The sequence below is a fragment of the Vigna unguiculata genome, chromosome 3 (assembly GCF_004118075.2).
Source record: "Vigna unguiculata cultivar IT97K-499-35 chromosome 3, ASM411807v1, whole genome shotgun sequence".
Classification (NCBI taxonomy): Eukaryota; Viridiplantae; Streptophyta; class Magnoliopsida; order Fabales; family Fabaceae; genus Vigna; species Vigna unguiculata.
Genome location: NC_040281.1, coordinates 51886497 through 51912683, shown reverse-complemented (window position 1 = coordinate 51912683; position 26187 = coordinate 51886497). Strand labels below are relative to the sequence as shown.

Sequence of the window (26187 nt, the reverse complement as noted above, 5' to 3'; positions counted from 1 at the left end):
TTGTCAAACAATTTTTCTTATGTCTTGACAACACTCCAATTGAAAATCAATGAAGTGTTGTTACTATGAGTTAGACATCATCTGTAGTATACATTGAAGTAGAACAATTTTAACTTCTATTATAACTTTAAAATTGGAAAAATAACGCAATTCAGGATTGAAATACTAGCCTGCAACGTGCTAAGACCTATGGAAATGGTTGTGTTAGAAGTCCCACATTGACTAAGGTGATTTCAAAGTGTATAAGTGGATACAAATCTCACCTTACAAGCCGATTTTGTGGGATTGAGTTAGGCTTAAAGTTCATTTATCTAAGCATTTCTTACTTGGGTGTGTGTTAATTTATGTTTGTGTGTATTTGAATTTATTGTTTGTATGTACGTGTATGTTTGTTGGTGTCTATGTGTATGTGTATATATGTGTTTTCTTTGTCTCTATGTATATTTGTGTCTTTATGTGGTTGTATATTTGGGTGTGTACAATTATAACTTAAAACATTTATTATTCACTCATATTAAACTCTCGTATCCGTATTTATAAAAACATATCTTATAATCAAGTCAGGTTAAAGCTCATATACATATTCTTAAAATTAAAAGATAGAACATAAAATTAAAAAAAATTAAAAAATAATAAACGGACACGTGACTTATTTTGATTGTTATTGTTATATGGTATGATTTTATTGTTATTATTATTATAGACGAAAAACATTGTTATTGTTATTATTATTATTATTTTAAAAAATTGAAGAACAACTGAAAAAAAAAATTCAAGTGAAACCGACTTGAAATTTTTGACCTAAACCTAACCAAATGATTAAGTTAAATATGAATAAGTTTCATGCTCACTCTTACATAACAACTTATTGAATTAATGTTTAGATATATGAAAGATTACTAATTCTAATTCCTATCCATATTCCTTTATAAATTATTAGTTCGATCCAAATTAAGAATATATATGATATTTATGATTTAAATGAAGTCCCACATTATTTTCTTTAAAATACATATTATTAATAAACTTTATAAACACACTCTACTATTAGTTAAAATTTATTAAATATAATAAAATTGTGTTCCATTATTGTAATCCACTCATTATTTTTATAATTTCAATACAACAATTAATAATAATTAATATTAAAATATATTAGAAGTTACATCCCTTCTCTGAAGAACACCAACAAATTCGTAAATTGGATTTATGAAAATAAATATTTATAATTTTTTTAAACGTAATCTTTATTATTACTTTTTTTTGTTTTTTTTTCTGATGAGAAACAGTAATATTTATTTTTCTTTACAAATATTCAAAAAAATTAATAAAACCAATAATTCTTGAACAAAAGTAAACTTATTTTTTATCGGTATTTCTTAAAATAAAATTACATTTATGATGTTAAGATTAATATTCATTTAATATTATATTTAATTATAAATTTTCTAAAATTTAATATATATTAATTATCTTTAATCTGATTAACCAGATCCAATTTTTAATTAACTGTCACTTACTATGTTGGTATGAATTTTAATGTAATTAATGAATAGCCTGGGGTGCAGGAGAAATTCTTGGAGATATATGAAAAAGCCCCTGGTTTTAGCTACTCCTATCACAATTTTTGTATTTTTCTTTCTGCACCCTCTCTCTCTCTCTTTATGCTTTTTATTTATTTAACCTTCATTAATATGTTAATCTTCTTCCATTCCTTTTATCGTAACATTTTTATTTTTGAAAGTCTTCTCTATAACGATTTCTTTTTTAAAAGAATAGTTAAATTTTCGCAAATTAAAATGAATAGTTTAGAAAGTAATTTATAAACATTCTTTCATAGGATTTTCTTTCTTTTTTTCTTTTGGAAATCTTTCCCATTAGCCGTCTCTCTTCCTACACGTGGCCTCGAAAGATGATTCGTTTCACTGTACTACTAATATTTTATTATCTATTCTCACATGCATAAAACCTAAAAACGTAAAAAAAAAAGAAAAAAAAGGAAGAATAAAAACTAAGATGGTTTTTTAGGTTATTTAATCAAAGGAGGAAAGTAATCATGCATATAAATGAACAAAAATGGTCAAAATTAACAAATAGTACTGATAAGAAAAAAAAGGAGAATCTGTTACATGGATCTGTAAGAGTGTAAGAGGTCCCTTTATTTCAAAACTTTTGACGAATTATTTTTCTAAAATGAGTCCCACGATAAAATATTTATCCAGTTTATTAATAGTATTTTCATTAAAAAGTTAATTTGACTCCATCTTTAACAAAAAATGACATAGTTTTTATTTATAAAATTCAAAGGGTTAACTTAATAAGTTGATACTCAATTCCAAATATGGTTGATAACACGTGTCCACTTGCAACTAATATAAGATTACATTAGAGAAGATCGAGAATAAGAAACATGCAAATTTTTTATTCCACTCCCTCAAAAACCCACCACAAAATATCTCATGATAACTATTTGCGACACATGTGTTTTTCTTGTCCATTCGTGGGAAATTTGGATAGGGGTTCAGAGTCTTCAGATTTCAGAATATCCAACCCAATCAATAATAACTCGCTAGGGAATAATACTTTACAACATGCTACAATTTCTATAACACCCTCATGCACACATCTAACGCTTTTCTCATCAACATTAGGTATTTATTAAAAAATTATAAAGATAAATAAAAGATAATTTCTGACAAGTCAAAAATACATATCTATTTTTACCATGAATTTACAGTATTAGCAAATAGACAAAAATGAATTACAAACTTTTTTAAAATTAATTTCGACAAATTTTATCGAAGGACTGATAATAATTTTACAAAGAACTAAAAAAATTATTGTGTGAAATAGCAAATACATTTTTCCCAAAGTAACAGTAAAGGAGACAATTTTCTTATGATAATAAATATAAATTGAATGGCTAATTTGGAAAGTACATTGTAATTTAACTTTTGCCGCGGAAGAGGCGCTTGTGTTGCAGTAGATACCAGGGAGGCGTAGTATGGTAGGATGATTGGAGTGTGATTTTAGATAGTAGAGGAGTAATAATAATAAGAAGAAGAATATTAGGATTGGTTTGGGGCAGAATCGGAAGCAATAGCATCGATCGAAAAATGCAATCGTTATCGTTAAGTGTGAGTCTGAGGAGTAGTAGTGCAGGGAATTTACTGTTGCTGGGTTCGGAGGCGAGAGTGAGAAGAAGATGTAGAAGTGTGGTCGTAGCTTGTGCTTCGGAGGGAGACAGTGGTGGCAGTAGCACTAGCTCCTTTCTTTCTCGGACCCAAACCTACGCTCTTCTCAAGCAACAGTTGCAAGTAGCTGCTAAATCTGAGGTTAGTTTAGTTTAGTTTAGTTGCTGTCTTGTTTTCTAAATCGGAGATGAACATGGCTTTTTTTGTTTCTTTTCTTCAGGATTACAAGGAAGCTGCCAGAATTCGAGATTCGTTGAAGTTGTTTGAGGACGAGGAGCCTGTGTTGCGTCTGAGGAGACTATTGAAGGAAGCAATTGCGGAAGAGAGATTCCAGGTGTCTAACCTATTATTTGAATTTTGTGCGGGATCTATCTTGATTTTTTCTAGTACACTCTCTATTATTATTAGGTAAATTTCACACCAGTCTCACCAAATAATCTGGACACACTCTCATGTCAAATTATTAGAGCATTTGGAGTGTAAGAATCAAAAGTTAGGTTAATTCAAAAGTTAGGTTAATTCTCCTCTCACACAAGAACTCCCTTAAATTCCTTATCTTAAATGTGAAAACTTCTTAAGTCCGAGTCTCTTCCATAGTAGTAGGCTAGCATAGAATCATCACCCTCCATCTCCTTATGGTGTTTGGGAGAGAAACATTACGTTGATTTTCATTAGTGCACCATGAGCAACAATACAAAAGACTTGACACCACCTTTAGTCCAAAATCTTAAGATAATAAGGGTATGAATCTTTTTCACTTATAGATAACTTAACTACAAAATACAAAACTCCAACTTGACACAATGCCTTTTTCCTTACCTGGAATATTTTCAATAAAGGGATCTACAAACCTACAACCCACAAACCGATCAATAGGATTAGCCATCAACTCATACAATTTATTCGGTAGTCCAACGAAGAGAAACACCTGGGAAATCATACAACATAGAATGGAGTATTATTTTGGTGAGGCAGGATTGTGCTTATGTGTAATGAAGAGTTGAATAAGCAAATCTTATTTGAATTTCATTTCCCTAAAGTGGGAGATCACGCTGGTGTTACCAAAACTACTGCATTTGTTTTCAATTTTGTTGGCCAAAATCCAACCTGACATAAGACAGTGTGTGGGTGGATGCTCCATTTGTCTATAAGCTAAGGTAGATCATGCTTTACCTTTGGGGTTATTAGAACTTTGCCCATTCATCTACATGTGTGGGAAGACATTGTTATGGACACATTTGCCTCATTCTCACTGGTATTCCACCATCATGGTAGCAGTAGATAGGCTGTCTACATTTGGGAACTTCATTCCTTTAAAGGCAGACTTTACTAGAAAAATAGTGGTTGAATCTTTTGTTACTAGCATAGTTGGACTCTATGGTTTCCTAAATCCATGGTTTCAGAATGTGATAAGAGTTTTTTTTAGTTCTTTTTACAACACCTCTTTAAAGCACAAAGTACCACTCCAGCTATGAGTTCTTCTTATAATCCACAAATGAATGGATAAACAGAAGCTTTGAATAAAACCTCAGAAATGTATCTATGATGTTTTGTCTATTATAATCCAAAGGCTTGGTATTCAATGTTACCTTGGACTCAATTTTGGTATAATTCTTCTATGCATCATAGGCTTGGTTTGTTTCCTTTTAAAGCTTTATATGGTAGAGATCCACCCTCTGTGTGCACTATGAAGCTCATTCCAAGGATCTTATTGTTGTCCAGGAGATTCTGCATGTTAGAGATGAATTGTTACAGCAATTGAAAGATAATTTAATAAAGGCTCAGAATTATATGAAACAGTAGGCAGATAAAAGGGGACAAATGCAATTAGAGGTGGGTGATTTTGCACTGTTAAAGCTTCAACCATATACATAGCATTCAGTGGTGTGACGCCACGCGTGTGCTACTTTGATCCATTCCCAATTTCGGCACACATAGGATCTGTAGTTTATAATCTCCACCTACTTGATACTGCCAGGATTTATCCTGGTTTCACATTTACTTACTGAAGAAGTTTAAACAAACATCCTCTCAACCATATGTTATTTTACCTCTTACCACGAACGAGTTGGGGCCTGCAGTTAAGGTTTTAAGTTATCATACTGTAATCCGTAATTTGCAACAAGTGCACCAGGTTCTCATTCAATGAGAGCAAACTGATAAAGATTACAAAGGTCTTTGAGCTTCTTACGGTTGAGAATCCAAGTGTGGGTTTAAATCCAACATTGGATAGATATGAGCAAGTTGGGCACCATATAAGGTAGAAGACCCATAAACTCATTGTCATAAAGTTAGATTAATGTTGGTGACTGGCTTAGACGAGTCTTTATATCGAAAGTTTTCTTGACGAAGGATCAGACAACTGTCTTCCATTAAGATACAACAACCCAAAAATTTAAAGACAAATAAGTTTGTGTTTTTCTCACTTTATATGTAATTCAATTTGTCTCTTTTTACATAATGTGGAACTCTAACGTTTATGTTGTCTTTTGGCTCGATTATAATTTTGGAACACAATTTTAAACTATTTTTTTTTATCATTTAAGATGTAAATATTATTTCATTTGATGTACATAAATGAATATCGTAAAATTCCACTAATGTTTGAAAGAGAAAATCGTAATCATAGTCAAAATAACGTGAAAGTGTACATTCTTTTCCAATTGGTTTCAAATTATTATATTGTTGGTCTGTAACCCAGTTTTCGAAAATTCAATAAACACTGTTTCTTTCAATATTCAGTTCCACCATTAAATGGCGTGATATGTACATATCTCAACTTTCATATGTCTACATTCATTTTCTTTCTAATCCTCTATCAGATCAGCTCTCCTCGCATCTTTCACCTTGACTTTACAAAACGTGACTTGTACTTTTATGTGTATTTGTTAGTTTTACACTTGGACACCTTTTCCTCTGTCTTTCCAGGATGCCGCTAGTTATCGTGATGAGCTAAAAAAAATTGCCCCACACTCTCTTTTAAAATGCTGCAGTGATGCTACAACTTTGGTATGATCCCTATTTCAATTACATACTTTTGTCTCCTAAACAGGTCTTTATTCTCTAGTTAAATTAGAAATACGATTAACTAGTAAAGCAACTTCCCTTTTTTAAGCAATCTTTTAAGTTGATTGTATTGGTAGAATAATTAGTTATATACCATGTGTTCAGAAATGGAAATGTTGAGTATCTCTGTTGGAATAATTTGTATTTGATGATTTCTCCATAAGTTTCATAATACCAGTTAGGTGTCTGTTAGTGAGAAAGTTAGTCAGTAAGGTTAGTGGGCTGAGATAGTTAGAAGAAATTAGGCAAGTTTCCTATAAATAAATATAAAAAAAGAAGACTTTGAGAGAGGGACTTATCTTATCATTTGAAAGGAAATTAGGGCGTTTGGACACAAGAAGGTGCAGGACTCTGCAGTGCTGTAAATGGAGAAGATTCTGTATTCTTTGTTGTAAAATAAAACCCTAGATTTCTATCAGACCTTTTACTATTCCTGTTGTCGTGGCTTTTTGTAATATGGTACATCTTCTAATTTAGTTAGCATTAGCAATGTTCAGTAAAAAAACTATTTATTTTCCTTCAAAGTCTTGAAGGAAAAAAAATGCTATTGCTGAATTCATGAGAAACAGAATACTTTACACACCAAAATTAATTGAAATTATTAACATTAATTGTGATTTATTCAGGGAATTAGGGTTCAAGTTAGGAGTGTATATATAGAGGGCAGAAGTCAGCCTTCAAAGGGGTTATACTTCTTCGCATATAGAATAAGAATTACCAATAACTCAGACCACCCTGTTCAACTTCTTAGAAGGCATTGGATTATAACTGATGCTAATGGGAAGACGGAAAATGTCTGGTGAGTTAATCACTCTTCTCTTTTCCTATGTTGTTATTCTTCCAAAGTTTTGTTTTTTTACTTTAAACTCATGTGGCACATAGTTCTTGGCAAAACACAGTTACTTCGATACTGGTAACCCACTTAATAAAAAAAGAACGTTGTTGTTGAAACTTAAGGGGATATAAATTCAAAATAACTTCTGTACTTTATTTTCCACATGACAGGGGAATTGGAGTTGTTGGTGAACAGCCGTTAATACTTCCTGGGAATAGTTTTGAATACTCTTCAGCCTGCCCACTGAGCACACCAAATGGGAGAATGGTAAGATTTACTTTTGTTGTTGCAATTTCCTGGGATAATCAGAAGCATGAGATATTTCAATACTTTAGGTATTATGCAATCAAATTCAAATACAGTACAATAGTTTTGATCCACATGTATTACAATTGTGCAATTTTGGTCTTCCGTTTCCCATGGCCTAAATTGGATTTTCTTGATAGTGGATTCCTACAATCTTGGTCTTTCCGTCAATCTTTTATTAAATATTTAACAGATATTTTAGATGTTACACTAAATGTTAACGTGGTGATGTGCGTATTTATACTTTTGGTTTCGCTGTGATCATTCATGGTTGCAATTTCAGAAAGATCAAGAGTATAATCAAGATACATAAAATGTGTCAAGGGTTGACAACAAGCCAATTGAATGTTGTCACGTTCTAAACTTGTTAAATATTTAACGAAAAAAAGACAGAAAGACCAAAATTATAATGAGAAGGAGAAAAACACCTGATATCCTCATTCCTTTTATTTACGTATTCTCTCAAGATTGATTTGTTTCAATCAAATATATATTGCACTAAACAGGCCAGAACTGGGTTTCTATAAACATACATGGCACTAAGTTTGAGTGGATGCAACGCTGCCATGTTTTCAAACCTAGCAACTGTCATTAGTTGCATAATCAACTATCTTTCCATGGGAAAAAATAAAGCAAAATTAGAAGCATTGTTTTGACATGCTTCAGTCAGGGTGATTGGTTCATGGATGCATCCTATTTTTAAAAGTTTCAAAGAATACTTTTAACATTAATATAGATTGAGTTGGTATCATGATTTTAGCATGCAACACTGGTAGTTTCTTCATCAGAATGGAAATCGGTGGAAAAATGTAATTTAAGCTCTAAATGATTTAGATTTATTGTTTGCATTTGCTTGTTTTATTCGAGATGCATTTCCACTTTGGAGGATTTCCAGATGCGTCATCATCACATCGCACATAAAACCAGGGTTTTGTATCATAATGCAGGAAGGTGACTATGAAATGATCCATGTCGAAAGAGTAGGCTCACGATCATTCAATGTGGCCATTGCCCCGTTTTCTCTCTCTCTTCTTGGAGATGACGAAGGTTGTAATATTTGAAACTGAACTACAGCATCACCTTCTGCAACATGTAAATATTTATCATTCTCATCGCCGGTCTTCAAGCAGTCTATTTGCTTTACTAAATGCAAAATATTCGATGGTTACGAATAAAATTATCAGCATATATTTGTATTTTATTGAATTGATGTGCAGAAAACTCAAGAAATCAGTGTCATACTTCGAATCTAATTACAGTTTTTCTAAATATATTTTCATAAGTTTAATGTCGGAATAATTAATATGCTCTTGAAAATTTAATTCCGAAAACTAAATTTCTATCGACAGTAGGAATTTAAAATTTGAAAAACAATTATGTGTACTTCGATTAAAGATAATTTTTAAACTTGATAAATGGTAGATTTAGATAAAGTCGATGATGCATGAAAAAAAAATCCCGTAACTTAGAAGCTGACCCAACGAGACCCAATTATTCATGGGATTCTTTTTACTGAATTATTTAAGTGAATTAGGTTCCTCTTTTTTCCAAAGTTAAACGAACAAGTTTTTATGAGATGAAATCAGAAAACTTTACTTTGACAGAAGAAGCAAGAATTAAAGTAAACAATGAATTTTGTTACACTTTTCAGATTGCTAGTAAAAAAAGGGAGAAAGTATATTCTTTGCTGAAATAATGAAGAAAAAACAATAAACGATTGTGAGGTTCTTACTTATTTAACGTGCCAACTCCCGCTACATAGGGATTTGGACCAGGGGAAAAAAATCTAAAAAGATAAATGTATGAACATGCAAAACATGTTTGATCAATTCACTCAATGTTTCGGCCGAAAAAACCATCAATTTGTCGGCTGGAGAGATTAGTAATGGATATACATAGATGAGGTTTGAGTTGCGTTTTTTTCCCTTTTTTTTTTCTTGAGTTTAAAGCAATAGTGAAAAACAAAACGAAAGAAAAGAGAGAGGGAGTCTTAACTTACACTAGCATTAATAAAAGGAAAAATTAGGAGATGAGTTTTTACCTTAACTTTATGCTGGAACCTTTTCCTTTTTCCTTTTGCTTTAGCTAAGAGAATTTTGTTGACATATGAGCTTATTGGGTAAATTCATAGCGAGCTTGTCTGAGACACATTAAAACACTACACACATTGTGTAATTTAGAATTTTTTTTTCTCTTTAGTTAAACTCGTTATTAATGTTGTTCTTGTTTGCATTTTGGGAATTAAGTTGGGTCGAAAAACCAATTTTTCATAACAGCCAAACCAATGTAACACTTTAATTTTTAATAATACCATTTTGGTGCAATATATAAGTTAATGGGGAACGGCAAAAGAACTACCTTAAATTATTATTGTTTTGCTCAGAGCAAAGTTCTTATGCAATAACTAAAACAAAATGTATTTAATCAATTTGTATGCTTGGTTCATATAAAATATTTAAATTTTTTCATTCGAACCCGAACTTAAAAGAATTACTTATTAAAACAATATGTGTAAAAAAAAAATCTAAGAATTATTCATAATTTAATATTTATGATTAGTTGAACCCTAAATTCATGCATCTTATGGGTGTGCTGTGTATATTGAGAAGTGAATTCACTTCTCAATGCACCATCTAATATTACATTAGTATAGTACTCACTCTTGAAAGTTACTACATTCACCACATTTTACACCATAACTCAAACATCATAGTCTTATAAAATCTTAAATCATCACACCATGTCATATACATGCCTATCTTACTTCAATCCAAAACATCATATATCAATCAATCAAATATTATATGATTCTATTTGAACATTAATAATATATCATTTATTCTCTATTGCATAAGTCTAATATTTGTAAGGCCCCATTTTTATTTCTGCCCTAAAGTTAGTGGGCTGCCCTGCAACAGTGGGCCTAAAGGCTGGCCCATGATATAAGAACCCTTAGTGTTGTCCTAATTTCTCATTTCATTCACTCTCAGAAAAGAACCAGCCGTCATCCCCTTGCTCTCACGTGACGCTCTACTAGGGTTAGGATTCTGCCGTCTTCGAGCTAGTTCGAGGTCGTTTCCTACTCCATGTAAGTACTATGCTAGCCATTCTCGTCTCCATTGTTCCTTTTCGTTTCTTCCCGTTAGGGCTTCCAAGTAACCCATATCGTGCTCTTGTTTCTCTATCCTTTCAGTTCTTCCATTCTCTTCTTGAGCTGTTGTGCTCGTGCGTTCGGTGTCGAGGGAGTGTTAGGTCGCTTGCTAGCTATTCTAGGTACGGGGAAGCTAGAATCCTTTGTTTGTTTGGTGCGAGTATGTTGTTTTGTGTGCTTGGTGATTCTCTTTTGTGTTTACCTGTCGATATGGATGTATGATACGGTGGGATTGTTGCTTGTGGTACGTATTTACGTCTGTTGCAGGTGAAAACAGTGGCGGACACTGATAAACTCGCCCAAGCGAGCTATTCTCGCCTAGGCGAGATTAACAGAGGCTCGCCTAAGCCTTTTTCTCCACGAATGGTTGCCCAGGCGAGCTGCTGTGGCTTTTGAGCGAGCAGGCAACTCGCCCAGGCGAGAGGGATCTCGCCTAAGCGAGATCCCGCATTGCCCACGCTCTAGTTCTTGTGCCCTCGCCTAGGCAGAGGGGGTGGCTCGCTTGAGCGAGACCCCTCAGCCTGAGCGAGCTGCTGGGCGAGACTGTGCTGTGTTTGAATGTCTATTGGTCCCTGAATGATCTGTTTTGGTTGAGTATGATTGTATGATGAGTGATCTGTATATAATGGAGCATGAAGTATATTTCGGCATGATTCATGAATTGTGGATGATGGGTTGGTATGAGACTTAGCATGTGAAATGAATGTGTGGTTTGAAATTAAAGGAACATGGTATTGATATGAGATGAGACCCTAGACTCATGGGATGGTGATGATCAGTGGTATGGATTCAAAATGTGATGCATACGAGGAATAAATCTCATGGATGGGTATGGAATTATAAACATGCTTTTGATGTTCTCCTAATGATGTTTTATGAATGTTGGTTCGTGTCAGCGTGTAATTCCTTGGGGTCTCTAGGTGAGACCTCCGGGGCTACGCTTCAGTGGTCGGGACGTAATCCCATGGCCCCTGTTAGTGGGTGTCCATGGTGGTGCCCCATCTATATAACTAAGTAAGGATTCAAGGTAAGGACTGTATCCTGACACTCTGAGGGGCAGTTAGTCTCACTTAGAGCGGACTGACTCCTGTGGTGAGAGTAGTAGGAGGCTTGAAATTCATTAAGGGCTAACCTTGTGGTGAGGGAGATTTGATTCATCGTAACATTTGTAACACATAACTCGTGGATGAGCAGCTCAGGTTCGAGCAGAGGTATCCACCACAAGTGCAAGCATCCGCTGAATTCGACTAAGTTATACGTATTCGGATGAGTCGAGTCGAGTCGTAGTGTATTGAATGAAGAGTCATAACATGTTCGGGTGTTATATGGATATGAGATGGTGAATATATATTTAACTGTATGATGAATATGTGTTGGCTCTAGCTTACCCGTTTTGTTGCATGGTTGTGTTGTATGTGGCTGTTCTTCCTTGCGATGATCATCAACTTGGTTGATGGGAGCAGATGGGCGAGGTTCTCATGGTCAACAAGGGAACGACGATTCCGCTACCTAGCCATCTGGGTTGTACCTTATACTTCTTTCTGTCATGTTTCTTTAGGGCTATGGCCCCTTGTACTCATGGTTATTAGATTGTAAACTTCTAGTTGAACAGTTTTCTGCTTTTGTTGGCATCGTGGTGTGCCTAGTTTTGTAGGGGTGATGTTGGAAATCCCAGGACTGCGTGGTTATACTATCTTATGTGTGGCATTTCCTTTAATTGCGTTTATAAATTAAACGGGACGTTACATTTATGGTATCAGAACGATCATTCCTTAGGTCTGTGGACTTGGGTTGTCCGCTTAGCTTTTTCTGTGTGTCTCTGAGTATTCCGTTAAAATTCTTGCCTTTATCAAGTCTAACCAAGTGATTTTCTGTGTGCCAGTGGACTATGGCACCTCCTTGTCGAGCTTCTCAATCATCCCAAGGGGACGCACCAGATATCGCCAGAGCCATAGAGGCGATGGTAGCAGCGATGACGCAGCAGAGTGCTGCGATGATGCAGCAGCATGAGGCATCCATGCAGCGACAGGCGGCGTCGCTGGAGCAGCAGCAGGCTGTGATGCAGCAGATGGAGGCTGCAAGAGTAGCTGCTGAGGATGCTCATCGGCAGCACATGGAGGCCCTCCGCCAGTTGGAGGAGAACAGGGCGGCTGCCCTTGTGTTCGGTCCTGAACCACGACCTGCAGTTAGGGAGTGGAGTCTAGAGGATTTCTTGAAGCACCACCTGGCGAAGTTTGACGGGAGGACTAGTCCTGACGCCGCAGACCAATGGCTGAAGGACCTGGAGCGCATCTATGATGCGAAGATGTGCCCTGTAGAGAACAGGTTGGCGTTCTCTGTGTACATGCTCACGGGAGAGGCGGAGCATTGATGGAGCAGCACCAGATCCATCCTGGAGGAGAGGGATGAGCCCGTGTCATGGGAGATTTTCAGGGAGAGATTCCTATCAGAGTAGTTTCCTAACAGCATCCGGTACGCCAAGGAGGTGGAATTCCTCCAGTTGACCCAGGGAGGGAAGACCGTGACTGAGTACGCTGAGAGGTTCAAGCATCTCATCCGCTTCTATACACTGCCACTGGATGAGGAGTGGAGATGTCGTAAGTTTAAGAACGGCCTCAGGGGAGATATCCGCTTGATGGTAGCTCCTTTGTCCATCAAGGACTTTGCTGCTCTGGTAGAGAAGGCCAGAGTGATGGAGAAGATGAAGCGTGAGGTGGAAGGTCAGCGCCCACCGCAGCCACAGCCGCCTCAGAGGATCGGTGGACCATCTGGGTCCAGGCCTAGACATGAGGAGCGGAGGAGACCATATGATAGACCACACCATCAGTCTCAAGGGTCTAGGGGTCTTCCTTCTCAGCAGGGTCGAGTGCAGTGTTACACATGTGGAGGACCCCACCCGAGGTATGCTTGTCCACGTAGGGAGGGTTACCGCAGGTGCAACAACTGTGGCAAGGAAGGCCACTTTGGGAGAGATTGCCCCAACCTTTCTAGGGCAGCGACACGCCCTCCAGTTCAGACACCCCAGCAGCATCAGGGGAAGGATAGAGGCAACAGGCCTCAGGCGACGGACAGAGTCTATGCCATGACCGGAGCTGAGGCTGCAGGTTCAGGTAACCTTGTTATGAGTTATTGTGTGATTTTTGGGATGAGATGTTGTGTGTTGTATGATTCTGGAGCTACACACTCTTTTGTGTCTTTTGCTTGTGTGGAACGGTTGGGTTTGTTGGTGCGCGAGCTGTAGTGTGAGCTTGCGGTGTCTACTCCGGCGTCAGGTTTGGTCAGGATGTCGTCCTTGTGTGCTAGGCTTCCAGTGGAGGTAGAAGGGCGCAGGTACAGGGTGAACTTAATCTGCCTACCTCTACAGGAGTTGGAGGTGATCTTAGGAATGGATTGGCTCTCTGCCAATCGCATTCTGATAGACTGTCGGGAGAAGAAGTTGTTGTTTCCCGACTCAGAGGAGCCTGAGTTGGTGTCTTCCCAGGGTGTCATGAGGGAACTACAGGACGGTGCGCAGTGTTACATGGTCTTCACGCATATGGAGGTGGAGAGAGGGGAGACGACGTCTGTGATACCAGTCGTCCAGGATTTTGTAGATGTGTTCCCGGAGGAGGTACCAGGGTTGCCTCCCAGCAGAGAGGTGGAGTTCTCTATCGATCTAGTCCCAAGAACAGGCCCGGTCTCGATGGCCCCGTATCGCATGGCTCCTGCAGAGTTGGTAGAGCTCAAGAAACAGATAGAAGATCTGATGGAGAAATAGTTCATCCGACCCAGTACTTCGCCTTGGGGAGCGCCAGTATTGTTGGTGAAGAAGAAGGATGGGAGTTCGTGCTTGTGTGTGGACTACAGGCAACTAAACAAGATGACGATCAAGAATAAGTATCCGCTCCCGAGGATTGACAACTTGATGGATCAGTTGCATGGGTCATTAGTGTTTTCGAAGATAGATATGCGATCAGGTTACCATCAGATTTTAGTGAAGGCTGATGATGTGCAGAAGACAGCCTTCAGGTCGAGGTATGGCCACTATGAGTACGTGGTTATGCCGTTTGGTGTGACCAACGCTCCAGCAATGTTCATGGACTATATGAACAAGATCTTCCGACCTTTCCTAGATAAGTTTGTCGTAGTCTTCATAGACGACATCCTTATCTATTCCAGGACTCAGGAGGAACATGCAGAACACCTGAGGTTAGTGCTTGGTGTTTTGAGAGAGAAGCAGCTGTATGCCAAGTTGTCCAAGTGCGAGTTCTGAATGGATGAGGTTCAGTTCTTAGGACATGTGATATCCGCCCAGGGGATTTCAGTGGACCCGGCAAAGGTCGAGGCAGTGGTAAAGTGGGAAAGTCCTAAATCAGCCACAGAGATCAAGAGCTTCGTGGGGTTAGCGGGCTACTATAGGAGATTCATAGAGGGATTCTCCAAGATAGTGGCGCCTCTGACCTTGCTTACTCGAAAGGACCAACCTTTCACTTGGACGGACAAGTGCGAGGAGAGCTTTCAAGAGCTAAAGAGGAGATTGACGAGTGCTCCTATATTGGTAATTCTGGATGTGGGGAAACCGTTTGAGGTCTACTGCGACGCATCTCATCTTGGACTTGGTTGTGTTTTAATGCAGGAGAAGAAGGTAGTGGCGTATGCTTCACGTCAACTTAAGATACATGAGCGTAATTATCCCACTCATGACTTGGAATTGGCGGCTATAGTTTTTGCCTTGAAGATCTGGAGGCACTATATGTATGGTGCTCAGTTTCGGGTGTTCAGCGACCACAAAAGCTTAAAGTACTTGTTTGATCAGAAGGAGTTGAACATGAGGCAGAGGAGGTGGATGGAATTCCTGAAGGACTATGACTTCGAACTTCTATATCATCCGGGGAAGGCAAATGTGGTGGCAGATGCTCTGAGTAGAAAGACGGTACATACGACACATCTCATGATAAAAGAGGTAGAGCTACTAGAGAAGTTCAGAGACATGAGGATACAGGTGGAGTTGGGGTCCGAGTCCATTAGGTGTAGTACTCTTACTATATCTAGTGACTTCTTGGGCTCAATCAGAGAGAGGCAGTTATTGGATGCCAGTCTGAACAAAGTTAGAGAACAGATTGGATCAGATGAGGCTAGAGATTTTGTTTTGGGTGAGGATGGTATACTGCGGTTTCAGGGCAGGGTATGCGTACCTGATGACGCAGAGGTGAGGAAGTTGATTCTTGAGGAAGGGCACAAGAGTCGTCTTAGCTTGCATCCTGGCATGACTAAGATGTACCAGGACCTCAAGGAAACTTTCTGGTGGCAGGGACTGAAGAAGGATGTGGCTCAGTTTGTATCCGCTTGTCTGACGTGTCAGAAGGCGAAGGTGGAGCATCAGAGACCCGGTGGCATTCTACAGTCGTTGGAGGTACCGGTGTGGAAATGGGACAGCATCTCCATGGATTTTGTGACTCATCTGCCGCAGACTTTTAGAGGACATGACATCATCTGGGTGATAGTGGATCGGTTGACCAAGAGTGCTCACTTTTTGGCGATGAACTTGAGGATGTCCATGGCTAAGTTGGCCCAGTTGTACATTAGGGAGATAGTAAGACTTCATGGGTGCCCTCAAGCATAGTTTCCGATAGAGACCCACGGTTCACATCCCGGTTTTGGCAGACGCTGCAGGGTGCTATGGGTAGCAAGCTCACCATGAGTTCAGCTTATCACCCTCAGACCGATAGTCAGTCTGAGAGGACGATCCAGTCGTTAGAGGATTTGTTGAGAACTTGTATATTGGATCACCTGGGAGCTTGGGATGAAGTATTGTCTTTGATTGAGTTCACCTACAATAATAGTTTTCATGCGAGCATTGGCATGGCGCCATACGAGGCTCTTTATGGCAGGAGGTGTAGGACTCCTCTTTGCTGGTATCAGGATGGAGAAGCGATGTTGGTTGGACCAGAGTTGTTAGAACAGACCACCAAAAAGGTGAGGATGGTGAGAGATAGGATGTTGGCTTCGCAGAGTAGGCAGAAGGCCTATGCTGATCGTAGGAGGAGACCTTTGGAGTTTGTAGTGGGAGATCATGTATTCTTGAGGGTAACCCGAACCACGGGCGTGGGAAGGGCTCTCCACTCAAGGAAACTTTTGCCTAAATTCCTTGGCCCATATCAGATCACGAGGAGGATTGGGCCAGTGGCCTATGAGATAGCTTTGCCCCCGCAGTTGGCGAACCTTCACCCGGTATTTCACGTCTCACAGCTGAGGAAGTACGTGTTTGACCCAGCTCATGTGTTAGAAGCTGAAGATATACATATCAGGGAGGATCTCACAATAGAAGTACCACCCATAGCTCTTGAGGATAGCAAGGTTGAGGAACGTCGTGGGAAGATCGTTAGTCTTGTTAAAGTTATCTGGGATTGGAGGACGGGTGACTCGACGTGGGAGTTAAAGGAGGACATGAGAAAATCACATCCACATCTGTTTACCTGGTGAGTCTTTATTTTCGAGGTCGAAATTTTTTCTTGTTGGGGAGAATGTAAGACCCCATTTTTATTTCTGCCCTAAAGTTAGTAGGCTGCCCTGCAACAGTGGGCCTAAAGGCTGGCCCATGATATAAGAACCCTTAGTGTTGCCCTAATTTCACATTTCATTCACTTTCAGAAAAGAACCAGCCGTCATCCCCTTGCTCTCACGTGACGCTCTGCTAGGGTTAGGATTCTGCCGTCTTCGAGCTAGTTCGAGGTCGTTTCCTACTCCATGTAAGTACTATGCTAGCCATTCTCGTCTTCATTGTTCCTTTTCATTTCTTTCCGTTAGGGCTTCCAAGTAACCCATATCGTGCTCCTATTTCACTATCCTTTCAGTTCTTCCATTCGCTTCTTGAGCTGTTGTGCTCGTGCGTTCGGTGTCGAGGGAGTGTTGGGTCGCTTGCTAGCTATTCTAGGTACGGGGAAGCTAGAATCCTTTGTTTGTTTGGTGCGAGTATGTTGTTTTGTGTGCTTGGTGATTCTCTTTTGTGTTTACCTGTCGATATGTAAGTACTATGCTAGCCATTCTCGTCTTCATTGTTCCTTTTCATTTCTTTCCGTTAGGGCTTCCAAGTAACCCATATCGTGCTCCTGTTTCACTATCCTTTCAGTTCTTCCATTCGCTTCTTGAGCTGTTGTGCTCGTGCGTTCGGTGTCGAGGGAGTGTTGGGTCGCTTGCTAGCTATTCTAGGTACGGGGAAGCTAGAATCCTTTGTTTGTTTGGTGCGAGTATGTTGTTTTGTGTGCTTGGTGATTCTCTTTTGTGTTTACCTGTCGATATGGATGTATGATACGGTGGGATTGTTGCTTGTGGTACGTATTTACGTCTGTTGCAGGTGAAAACAGTGGCGGACACTGATAAACTCGCCCAAGCGAGCTATTCTCGCCTAGGCGAGATTAACAGAGGCTCGCCTAAGCCTTTTTCTCCACGAATGGTTGCCCAGGCGAGCTGCTGTGGCTTTTGAGCGAGCAGGCAACTCGCCCAGGCGAGAGGGATCTCGCCTAAGCGAGATCCCGCATTGCCCACGCTCTAGTTCTTGTGCCCTCGCCTAGGCAGAGGGGGTGGCTCGCTTGAGCGAGACCCCTCAGCCTGAGCGAGCTGCTGGGCGAGACTGTGCTGTGTTTGAATGTCTATTGGTCCTTGAATGATCTGTTTTGGTTGAGTATGATTGTATGATGAGTGATCTGTATATAATGGAGCATGAAGTATATTTCGACATGATTCATGAATTGTGGATGATGGGTTGGTATGAGACTTAGCATGTGAAATGAATGTGTGGTTTGAAATTAAAGGAACATGGTATTGATATGAGATGAGACCCTAGACTCATGGGATGGTGATGATCAGTGGTATGGATTCAAAATGTGATGCATACGAGGAATAAATCTCATGGATGGGTATGGAATTATAAACATGCTTTTGATGTTCTCCTAATGATGTTTTATGAATGTTGGTTCGTGTCAGCGTGTAATTCCTTGGGGTCTCTAGGTGAGACCTCCGGGGCTACGCTTCAGTGGTCGGGACGTAATCCCATGGCCCCTGTTAGTGGGTGTCCATGGTGGTGCCCCATCTATATAACTAAGTAAGGATTCAAGGTAAGGACTGTATCCTGACACTCTGAGGGGCAGTTAGTCTCACTTAGAGCGGACTGACTCCTGTGGTGAGAGTAGTAGGAGGCCTGAAATTCATTAAGGGCTAACCTTGTGGTGAGGGAGATTTGATTCATCGTAACATTTGTAACACATAGCTCGTGGATGAGCAGCTCAGGTTCGAGCAGAGGTATCCACCACAAGTGCAAGCATCCGCTGAATTCGACTAAGTTATACGTATTCGGATGAGTCGAGTCGAGTCGTAGTGTATTGAATGAAGAGTCATAACATGTTCGGGTGTTATATGGATATGAGGTGGTGAATATATATTTAACTGTATGATGAATATGTGTTGGCTCTAGCTTACCCGTTTTGTTGCATGGTTGTGTTGTATGTGGCTGTTCTTCCTTGCGATGATCATCAACTTGGTTGATGGGAGCAGATGGGCGAGGTTCTCGTGGTCAACAAGGGAACGACGATTCCGCTACCTAGCCATCTGGGTTGTACCTTATACTTCTTTTTGACATGTTTCTTTAGGGCTATGGCCCCCTGTACTCGTGGTTATTAGATTGTAAACTTCTAGTTGAACAATTTTCTGCTTTTGTTGGCATCGTGGTGTGCCTAGTTTTGTAGGGGTGATGTTGGAAACTCCAGGACTGCGTGGTTATACTATCTTATGTGTGGCGTTTCCTTTAATTGCGTTTATAAATTAAACGGGACGTTACAATATTCACATACAATATTTTCATCAAGTACATCAAAACGGTGAAAATCATTACTCTAATCACATACCTTAAATCAAACAAGTTTATCAACTAACGCGAAAATGTGTCAAACAGTATAAACAACTAAAATGTTATCATGAAACGCGTTTGAAACGTCAAATAAACTTAACAAACTTTGATCAAAAGTGCTAAATCCACACATTTCTAAAGTTGATGACTAAATTGGATCAAAACTTTAAAAATAGATTAATTCCAATTTTTACTAAAAGTTATATATATATATATATATATATATATATATATATATATATATAACCCTATATTTAATAATATTTATTTATCATAAATTTCAATTATAATTTAATTTATATGTTGTTTTTTTATTATAATGTTTCATTATAAAAATAATATTTATATAAACTATGCATAGACTAAATAATGATTAATTAATTAAACACAAAAAGTCAACACAAAAAAAAAATAAAGACTTGACGTGAATCCGAGGACAACCTTCACCACTTAGAATACGAGAAGACAAACCTCACTCACTAATGTTACATTCTACTATGCATATATAGTAATATAATAGATTGTGGAATTACTACTATTTTTTCATTTTTCATTGTTCGCACATCTCCCTTCTGAATAACTTAACTTGGAAAATTACTAACATAATTTTTACTCAATTTTCTACATCTCTCCAATAATCTTCAACAATTGTATCTTCTCCAATAACTATGTATTGTTTATAAACTAATTTAAATAAGGGTGTATAAATAATTTAACCCTATTATTTCATATTAAAATTATTTTAACTATATCGTGTGTGTGTTCTTGACATAAATAAAAATAGCTGTATATAAACATAATCCAATATAGTCAATTTCACTAATGTCATCCTTATCCGTGTATCTTATAGAGAAAGAAAATAGAAAGAAAAGTAGTTAAGTAAGAAGAAAATGAAGATAAGCAAGTATAAAAAAAATAAAGAGAGAGAATAAAAATAAGATTGTAACGTGTCTGATTTAAAAATAATTGATACACTCTTACAAAAAAATAGTCTTTTATCCTTTCAACATGAGACATATTTTTTTTTTCTTGATTACACAAAAAATATGAACGTGAAACAAAGCATAAAATCTAATACGCTGTGCTTATCTTTTGATAACACATTGATTATGATTGTAAGCATAATCTTAATAACACGCATATTTTGGTGGCTAGAAGAAGGTCCACATGCACATTCAAAACCCTAACCAAACTTGTAACGAAAAAGAAAAAAAAATTCAAAACCAAACCTTTACCTAAACTGCATCTTCTAGCTGTCAAGCGTCTGAACCATACATTACTTGTACAACATTTTTTCATTAAATTATTTATTTTAGTTTATATTTTTCTCTTATTTTATTTTATTATTATTATTATGAAAAACTATAGACATTTGTTATTCAGATACAAGTTCTATGACACATGTCAAGACACAGTGGAGTGGCTGCTTTCCTTGAATCTTCAATTTTTCTTGCATCATTCCGAGTCAACCACCTTATTCGTTCCAAACCCGTCTTTGATTATTGATTACCAGTGTGTTCCTAACAAATTGGACCTAATAAAACATTCTCCATTTCAATCATACCACTCAATTTTAGTATCATTAGCACCAAACCATGTTCCAACCTATGTTTCATATCTAACAAATTATTACATATACATTGTACTTTATTTTACACTTCATTTCAGAATTCAACACAACTATTCATAAGATGGTAGAGTTTTTCTCACTCTCCTTCAGCTCTCATCCTCCTCAACATTTACCCACTTTTCATCTCTTCATTTTAAAAAAAAATATATATATTCTTCATTCCCCTTTAACAAATGCAGGGACTAATGTTTTTACCCTTGCAAAAAGAACTAAAACTTCTTTAATAATATAGAGAACAGAAACATATTAATTTTTGAAAAATGAAAAATATATTTTACCTTTTTTTAGCCGTGTCATCCCTTTTTTCTTGTGGTTTCACTTTATTTCTTTTTGAGCAAGTCATGACTCATGCGAGGCCAAACCAGTCTTGGAATACATGAAGAATCTTGGCCCCAAGCATTTCAATACAAAATCCAAATACAATTGTACCCTCTCTCTGGTCCCTTTCCTCTGTCTTTCTCTCTGTCGTTAAATAAAGAAATATAATAAGATTATTAACCCAAGAAGGGTTCACAGAAACATGCATGTTTGTCTTTTGGCTCATCAACATAGTTTAAAATTTTCATGGGAATACGGTGGTCAAGGCTGCAACTAGATTCTGGTTAGATAACAAACAGTAAAGTGATAGAAGAAGCTTGTGCTCCAAGCACACCACACAACACAACACAACACCATCCTTTTCTTTTCCCTCTCTCTCTCTCTCTCTCTGCCTAGTCTACAACCTTTAATAGTTTTCTATATACAAAAGCAAAGAAACAAAGCATCTCTTCTCGCTCCTCCACATTGTTTTGCTTTCCCTTGCAAGTTTCAATTCAACCTTTTCTTTTTGCTTACAGTTCTTAGCTGCTTCTTTTTTTCCTTTATAGACTGATCCACATACAATTAAAATTGTCGGTGTTCTATTCAAAGTCTGAAATATCCACCTTATCCGATAATTAAACATTTAGTTAATGTGGCTAAAATGGGTCAAGAGACTTCATCCTTTTAGTTTTCCCTGGCCCAAAACTTTTGCAGCTGTTCCTAGTTTGAAATGCATGAAAAATCACTATCATGTGTACTTTCTCTTAGGCCCCACTTTTGATCGCAGAGAACAAGTTTAATAGCTTCCTATTCTCTTATAAGCTCATTGTTATATTCTATTTGTTTTGTTATTCAATAGCATTGCAGAGATTTTTCCAAGGGGAAGAAGCAGGACAACCCCATCTCCCTCTCCATTACCTGTGAGAGATTCTGAAGTAACGAAATGAGGTTCGTGACTGGCTCTCCAAAAGGCACGTGGGAACCCATCATCACTGCGGATACAACCACACAAAGTTACTGGTGGAATTGGAGGGTCTTGGTTTGTGTCATTTGGGTTCTGCTTTCAGCTATCTTTTCCTCATTGCTAATATTGAAGTATGAAGTTTCACGGAAGGCAACAGGAAATGATGACAAGGAAGGGCAGAAAGAAACAGCAACAAGAAATGATGCCCAGAAAGAAACATCCTCGACTTTGTACGAGGATGAAATTTGGAGGCCTTGTTTGAAAGGAATTCACCCTGTTTGGTTACTGGGGTTTAGAGTTTTTGCATTCGTTGTGCTTTTGGTGCTTCTCGTACTGACAGCAACCGCTGACGGAGGAAGCATTTTCTACTTTTACACTCAGTGAGTTTTCATTTTCCATTTCGAATTTCTTCATGTCAAATTTGAATGCTGTTGAAAAGGATTAATGCACACTGTATGCACAGGGTCTCTCTGCATATGTTTAACTACAGTGAACTTCCCTCATTAAATTAAAATGAATTAATGCATGAGTTAATCAATTTCAAATAAAAAACGAAGCTGTTAGTTTGTTTTGCTAAATGAAGGGATTGATAGCAGTTCAATCAGTCCTCTTCTCTTTGAATCCCCTTTATGATCATGGCTTTGTGTGTGGCTAAGATAACTTCCATTTGAAGTTGCTTCCCTTTGTATAAAAAAGGGTCTGTTTTTCTCTTCTGGCTTTTGATTATTAATTTTTCCTTCTTTCATTTTGTTGCTATGAAACAGGTGGACTTTTGTTGCAGTCACCATTTACTTTGGGGTAAACACTTTTATGAAGGGCCTCTTGTATAATTCTTTTGCTATTTCATGTATATAATCCAGTGCATAACCTGGCTATACACTGCCATTGTATGTTTGATTTTGTAGCTGGGATCTTTGCTCTCCATGCATGGATGTTACCAGCATCTTAAAAAAGCAAGTGGAGACAAGGTTGGAAATGTTGATGGAGATGCAGAGCAAGGAATTTCTGATGCTCCTACAATCCCCCAGTGTTCTAATCCATCAAACAATGACAAAGGATTAGGAACTCCACAAGAACATCTTGTTCGCCAACCTGCTGGCACCTGGGGTTATATCTTTCAAATAATATTCCAGGTAAACTTGGCCTACATCACTGCTTTAGATAACTGATGAACTCAACTTTAGTAATCTTTTTGCCACTGTTTTTGCTTTTTTTTTATGAACAGATGATTGCAGGTGCTGTAATGCTCACAGATTGTGTGTTTTGGTTCATAATTGTTCCGTTTCTAACAATCAAAGATTACCACATAAATTTGGTAAGCCATGTGTGACTCAATCGATTACATATAGTTGTATTATACCTGTTCCTTTTCTTATCAAAAAAGAAGAGACATGAGAGCTAAATCATAAGTCAAAATTGTAATGTGGCAGCTAGTAATCAGTATGCACACCATCAATGCTGTTTTTCTGCTAGGTGACACGGCTTTAAATTCCTTGGTGAGTTTCTAGATTTGATTCTAGCTAATTGTCCACTTTCACTGCATATACATATTCAAATCCTTACCCTTTATTTTGTTCTCTTCTCTCCAGAGGTTCCCTTGGTTTCGAATAGGATACTTTTTCATGTGGACAATTACATACGTGATTTTCCAGTGGATTGTTCATGCCATAGTTAAACTCTGGTAACAACCCTCCTCGTTATTCTCATCACTGAATCACCAAAGAAACATCTTACACATAATTTCCTAATTATACTTGTTTTTTCTTTCTGAAAAAAAAAAAAAAAAACAGGTGGCCGTATCCATTTCTTGATTTGTCCTCCTCGTATGCTCCACTGTGGTATAGATTATTTATTCTTCTTCTTGTTTTGTGCATCTTTCTGTTTCTTGGGTATCTGATTCTGATTAAGGGTTGATATGATATTTTGCTGACACTTTCTCACTGTCTTGTAATTGATTTTCAGTTACTTTTCGATGGCATTATTGCATATTCCGTGCTATGGCATTTTCGCTTTGATAATGAAGCTGAAACACAGCGTGTTGTCAACGCGGTACCCTGATTCGTACCTATGTGTGAGATGAGTTCAATTTTCGGAAGATCGTCAATTTTGTGGTAGAAAAAGGGAAGAGAATTAGTTGTAAGAAAATAGTAAAAAGGTTTTTAAGTTGAGGTGAAGTATATAAGTTTTTTTTTTCTGTTTTTGAATTCAATGGTTTAGAAGTAAAGAGAGTTTTGGGGGTTACTTTGTGTTGATACTCATGTGTTTGTAAAAACTGTAGTATGAGTGCATTGATTTATTGATTCTATTATTGTTCAGTGTTTGAATTTGCATTGGGAGCAAGTAAAAAAGAAAATAATTAGAGTTCGTGTTGGAAGAAAAAGAAAGGCATCAAAGCCATTCATTTAGATCATTATATAATGTAATTATTAAGTATTTATTTTAATTATCAAAATAAGTTTGGTCAAATAAGTTTTAGAAGAAATTTACTCTAAGGTTGGTAAAATAAGTTTTTATTTATGTTAGTTTTTCTCATTTTCCTGATTATTTTTACCTAAGAAATATATTCGTTACTGATAAAAATAATTTAAGTTCTCGTATATGCAATTGTATTATAGATATACTTACGTGTCATCATTTTTGTGATTTATGTATTGTTTTTCATCATAATCTTTTGATAATTTCAGTCATAAATGTTTTCATTAAAATATCATTTATAATATTGAAGTGAAATAACTTTTAACACTTTCCCTAGGTTTTTAAAATTTATTAAAACTATAAAATCGTTACCAAATTTCATTGACAATTGTAAAAGTAACATTAGTTCTTCTTCATGAGAGTCTTTATATAGGTGGTTTGAGAATAAGTGGCTATTGTAAACTTTGTTCGGTCCATTGAGTAGCTTTGAACTCATGTGAAAGTTTTCTTCATTTTACTATTGTCTCTCGAACTTTGTTGTAAAAAAGAAAATGACACTATTATCTTGAAACCATACTTTTTTCATTACAAATTGACACTATTTCTCGTAACTATACACTTTTCTTTCTTTTTAAAAATATAAAAGTTAACTTTTTTTCAAGACTTGTTTATCTTTGTAAAAAGTGTGAAATAGTTGTCAAATGATGTCAAATAACTCTTTTTTAAAAGTAAAAGGATATTTTCTTGACCCCATATTTTTTTTTTTTACTAAAATTTGACACTACTCCTTATAATTATTCACTCTCTCTTCCTTTTACAAATATAAAAGTTAACTTTTTTTAAGACTATTTTACCATTATAAAAGTTGTGAAATGGTTGTCAAATTGTGTCAAACAACCTTTTTCCAAAAGGCAAAGGACAATGATATATTGACACTGTACTTTTTTTAACTAAAATTTGACACTGCACCTCATAATTATTCACTTTCGTTTCCTTCTAAAAATATAAAAGTTAATTAACTTGTGTTAAGACTATTTTACTATTAAAAAAGTTTTGAAATAGTTGTCACATGGTGTCGTCAAACAACCTTTTTCCAAAAGTAAAAGGATAGTGATATCTTGACACCATACTTCTATTTTTATTAAAATTTGACACTACCTCTCATAACTATTTACTTCCTCTTCCTTTTAAAAATATAAAATTATTTTTTTAAGACTATTTTATCCTTATAAAAATTGTGAGATGGTTGTCAAATAGTATTGTCAAACAACCTTTTTCCAAAAGAGAAAGGACACTGGAATCTTGACATCGTACTTTTTTTTTACTAAAGTTTGACGCTATCCCTCATAACTATTCAATTTCTCTTCTTTTTTAAAAATATAAAAGTTAACTTTTGTTAAGATTATTTTGCCTCTATAAAAGTTATGAAATGGTGTCAAACAACC

The 26187-nt window shown here is 37.1% G+C and overlaps 2 protein-coding genes across 2 annotated transcripts; both read left to right on the top strand.

Annotated features, from left to right (window-relative positions):
• Positions 1 to 2933: 2933 nt before the first annotated feature.
• LOC114179067 lies at positions 2934 to 8654 on the top strand. The gene is made up of 6 exons (XM_028065272.1): positions 2934 to 3335; positions 3415 to 3528; positions 6123 to 6203; positions 6887 to 7059; positions 7266 to 7362; positions 8349 to 8654. The coding sequence occupies exons 1-6, from the start codon at positions 3117 to 3119 to the stop codon at positions 8460 to 8462; spliced, it is 798 nt and encodes a 265-aa protein (XP_027921073.1). The 5' UTR covers positions 2934 to 3116; the 3' UTR covers positions 8463 to 8654.
• Positions 8655 to 21610: 12956 nt separating this feature from the next.
• On the top strand, positions 21611 to 24651 carry LOC114177003. Its single transcript, XM_028062218.1, has 8 exons — positions 21611 to 22707; positions 23092 to 23125; positions 23233 to 23460; positions 23553 to 23642; positions 23758 to 23823; positions 23917 to 24008; positions 24118 to 24165; positions 24290 to 24651. The coding sequence occupies exons 1-8, from the start codon at positions 22307 to 22309 to the stop codon at positions 24405 to 24407; spliced, it is 1077 nt and encodes a 358-aa protein (XP_027918019.1). The 5' UTR covers positions 21611 to 22306; the 3' UTR covers positions 24408 to 24651.
• Positions 24652 to 26187: the final 1536 nt, after the last annotated feature.

Bases quoted from the DNA above. Each gene is read 5' to 3' on its own strand.
- LOC114177003 (XM_028062218.1), top strand. From the start codon at position 22,307: ATGAGGTTCGTGACTGGCTCTCCAAAAGGCACGTGGGAACCCATCATC. The intron at 23,643-23,757 runs GTAAGCCATGTG...GTAATGTGGCAG, and splicing joins AAGATTACCACATAAATTTG to CTAGTAATCAGTATGCACAC. The intron at 24,009-24,117 runs GTAACAACCCTC...AAAAAAAAACAG, and splicing joins CATGCCATAGTTAAACTCTG to GTGGCCGTATCCATTTCTTG.
- LOC114179067 (XM_028065272.1), top strand. From the start codon at position 3,117: ATGCAATCGTTATCGTTAAGTGTGAGTCTGAGGAGTAGTAGTGCAGGG. The intron at 3,529-6,122 runs GTGTCTAACCTA...CTGTCTTTCCAG, and splicing joins TTGCGGAAGAGAGATTCCAG to GATGCCGCTAGTTATCGTGA. The intron at 6,204-6,886 runs GTATGATCCCTA...TGATTTATTCAG, and splicing joins GCAGTGATGCTACAACTTTG to GGAATTAGGGTTCAAGTTAG.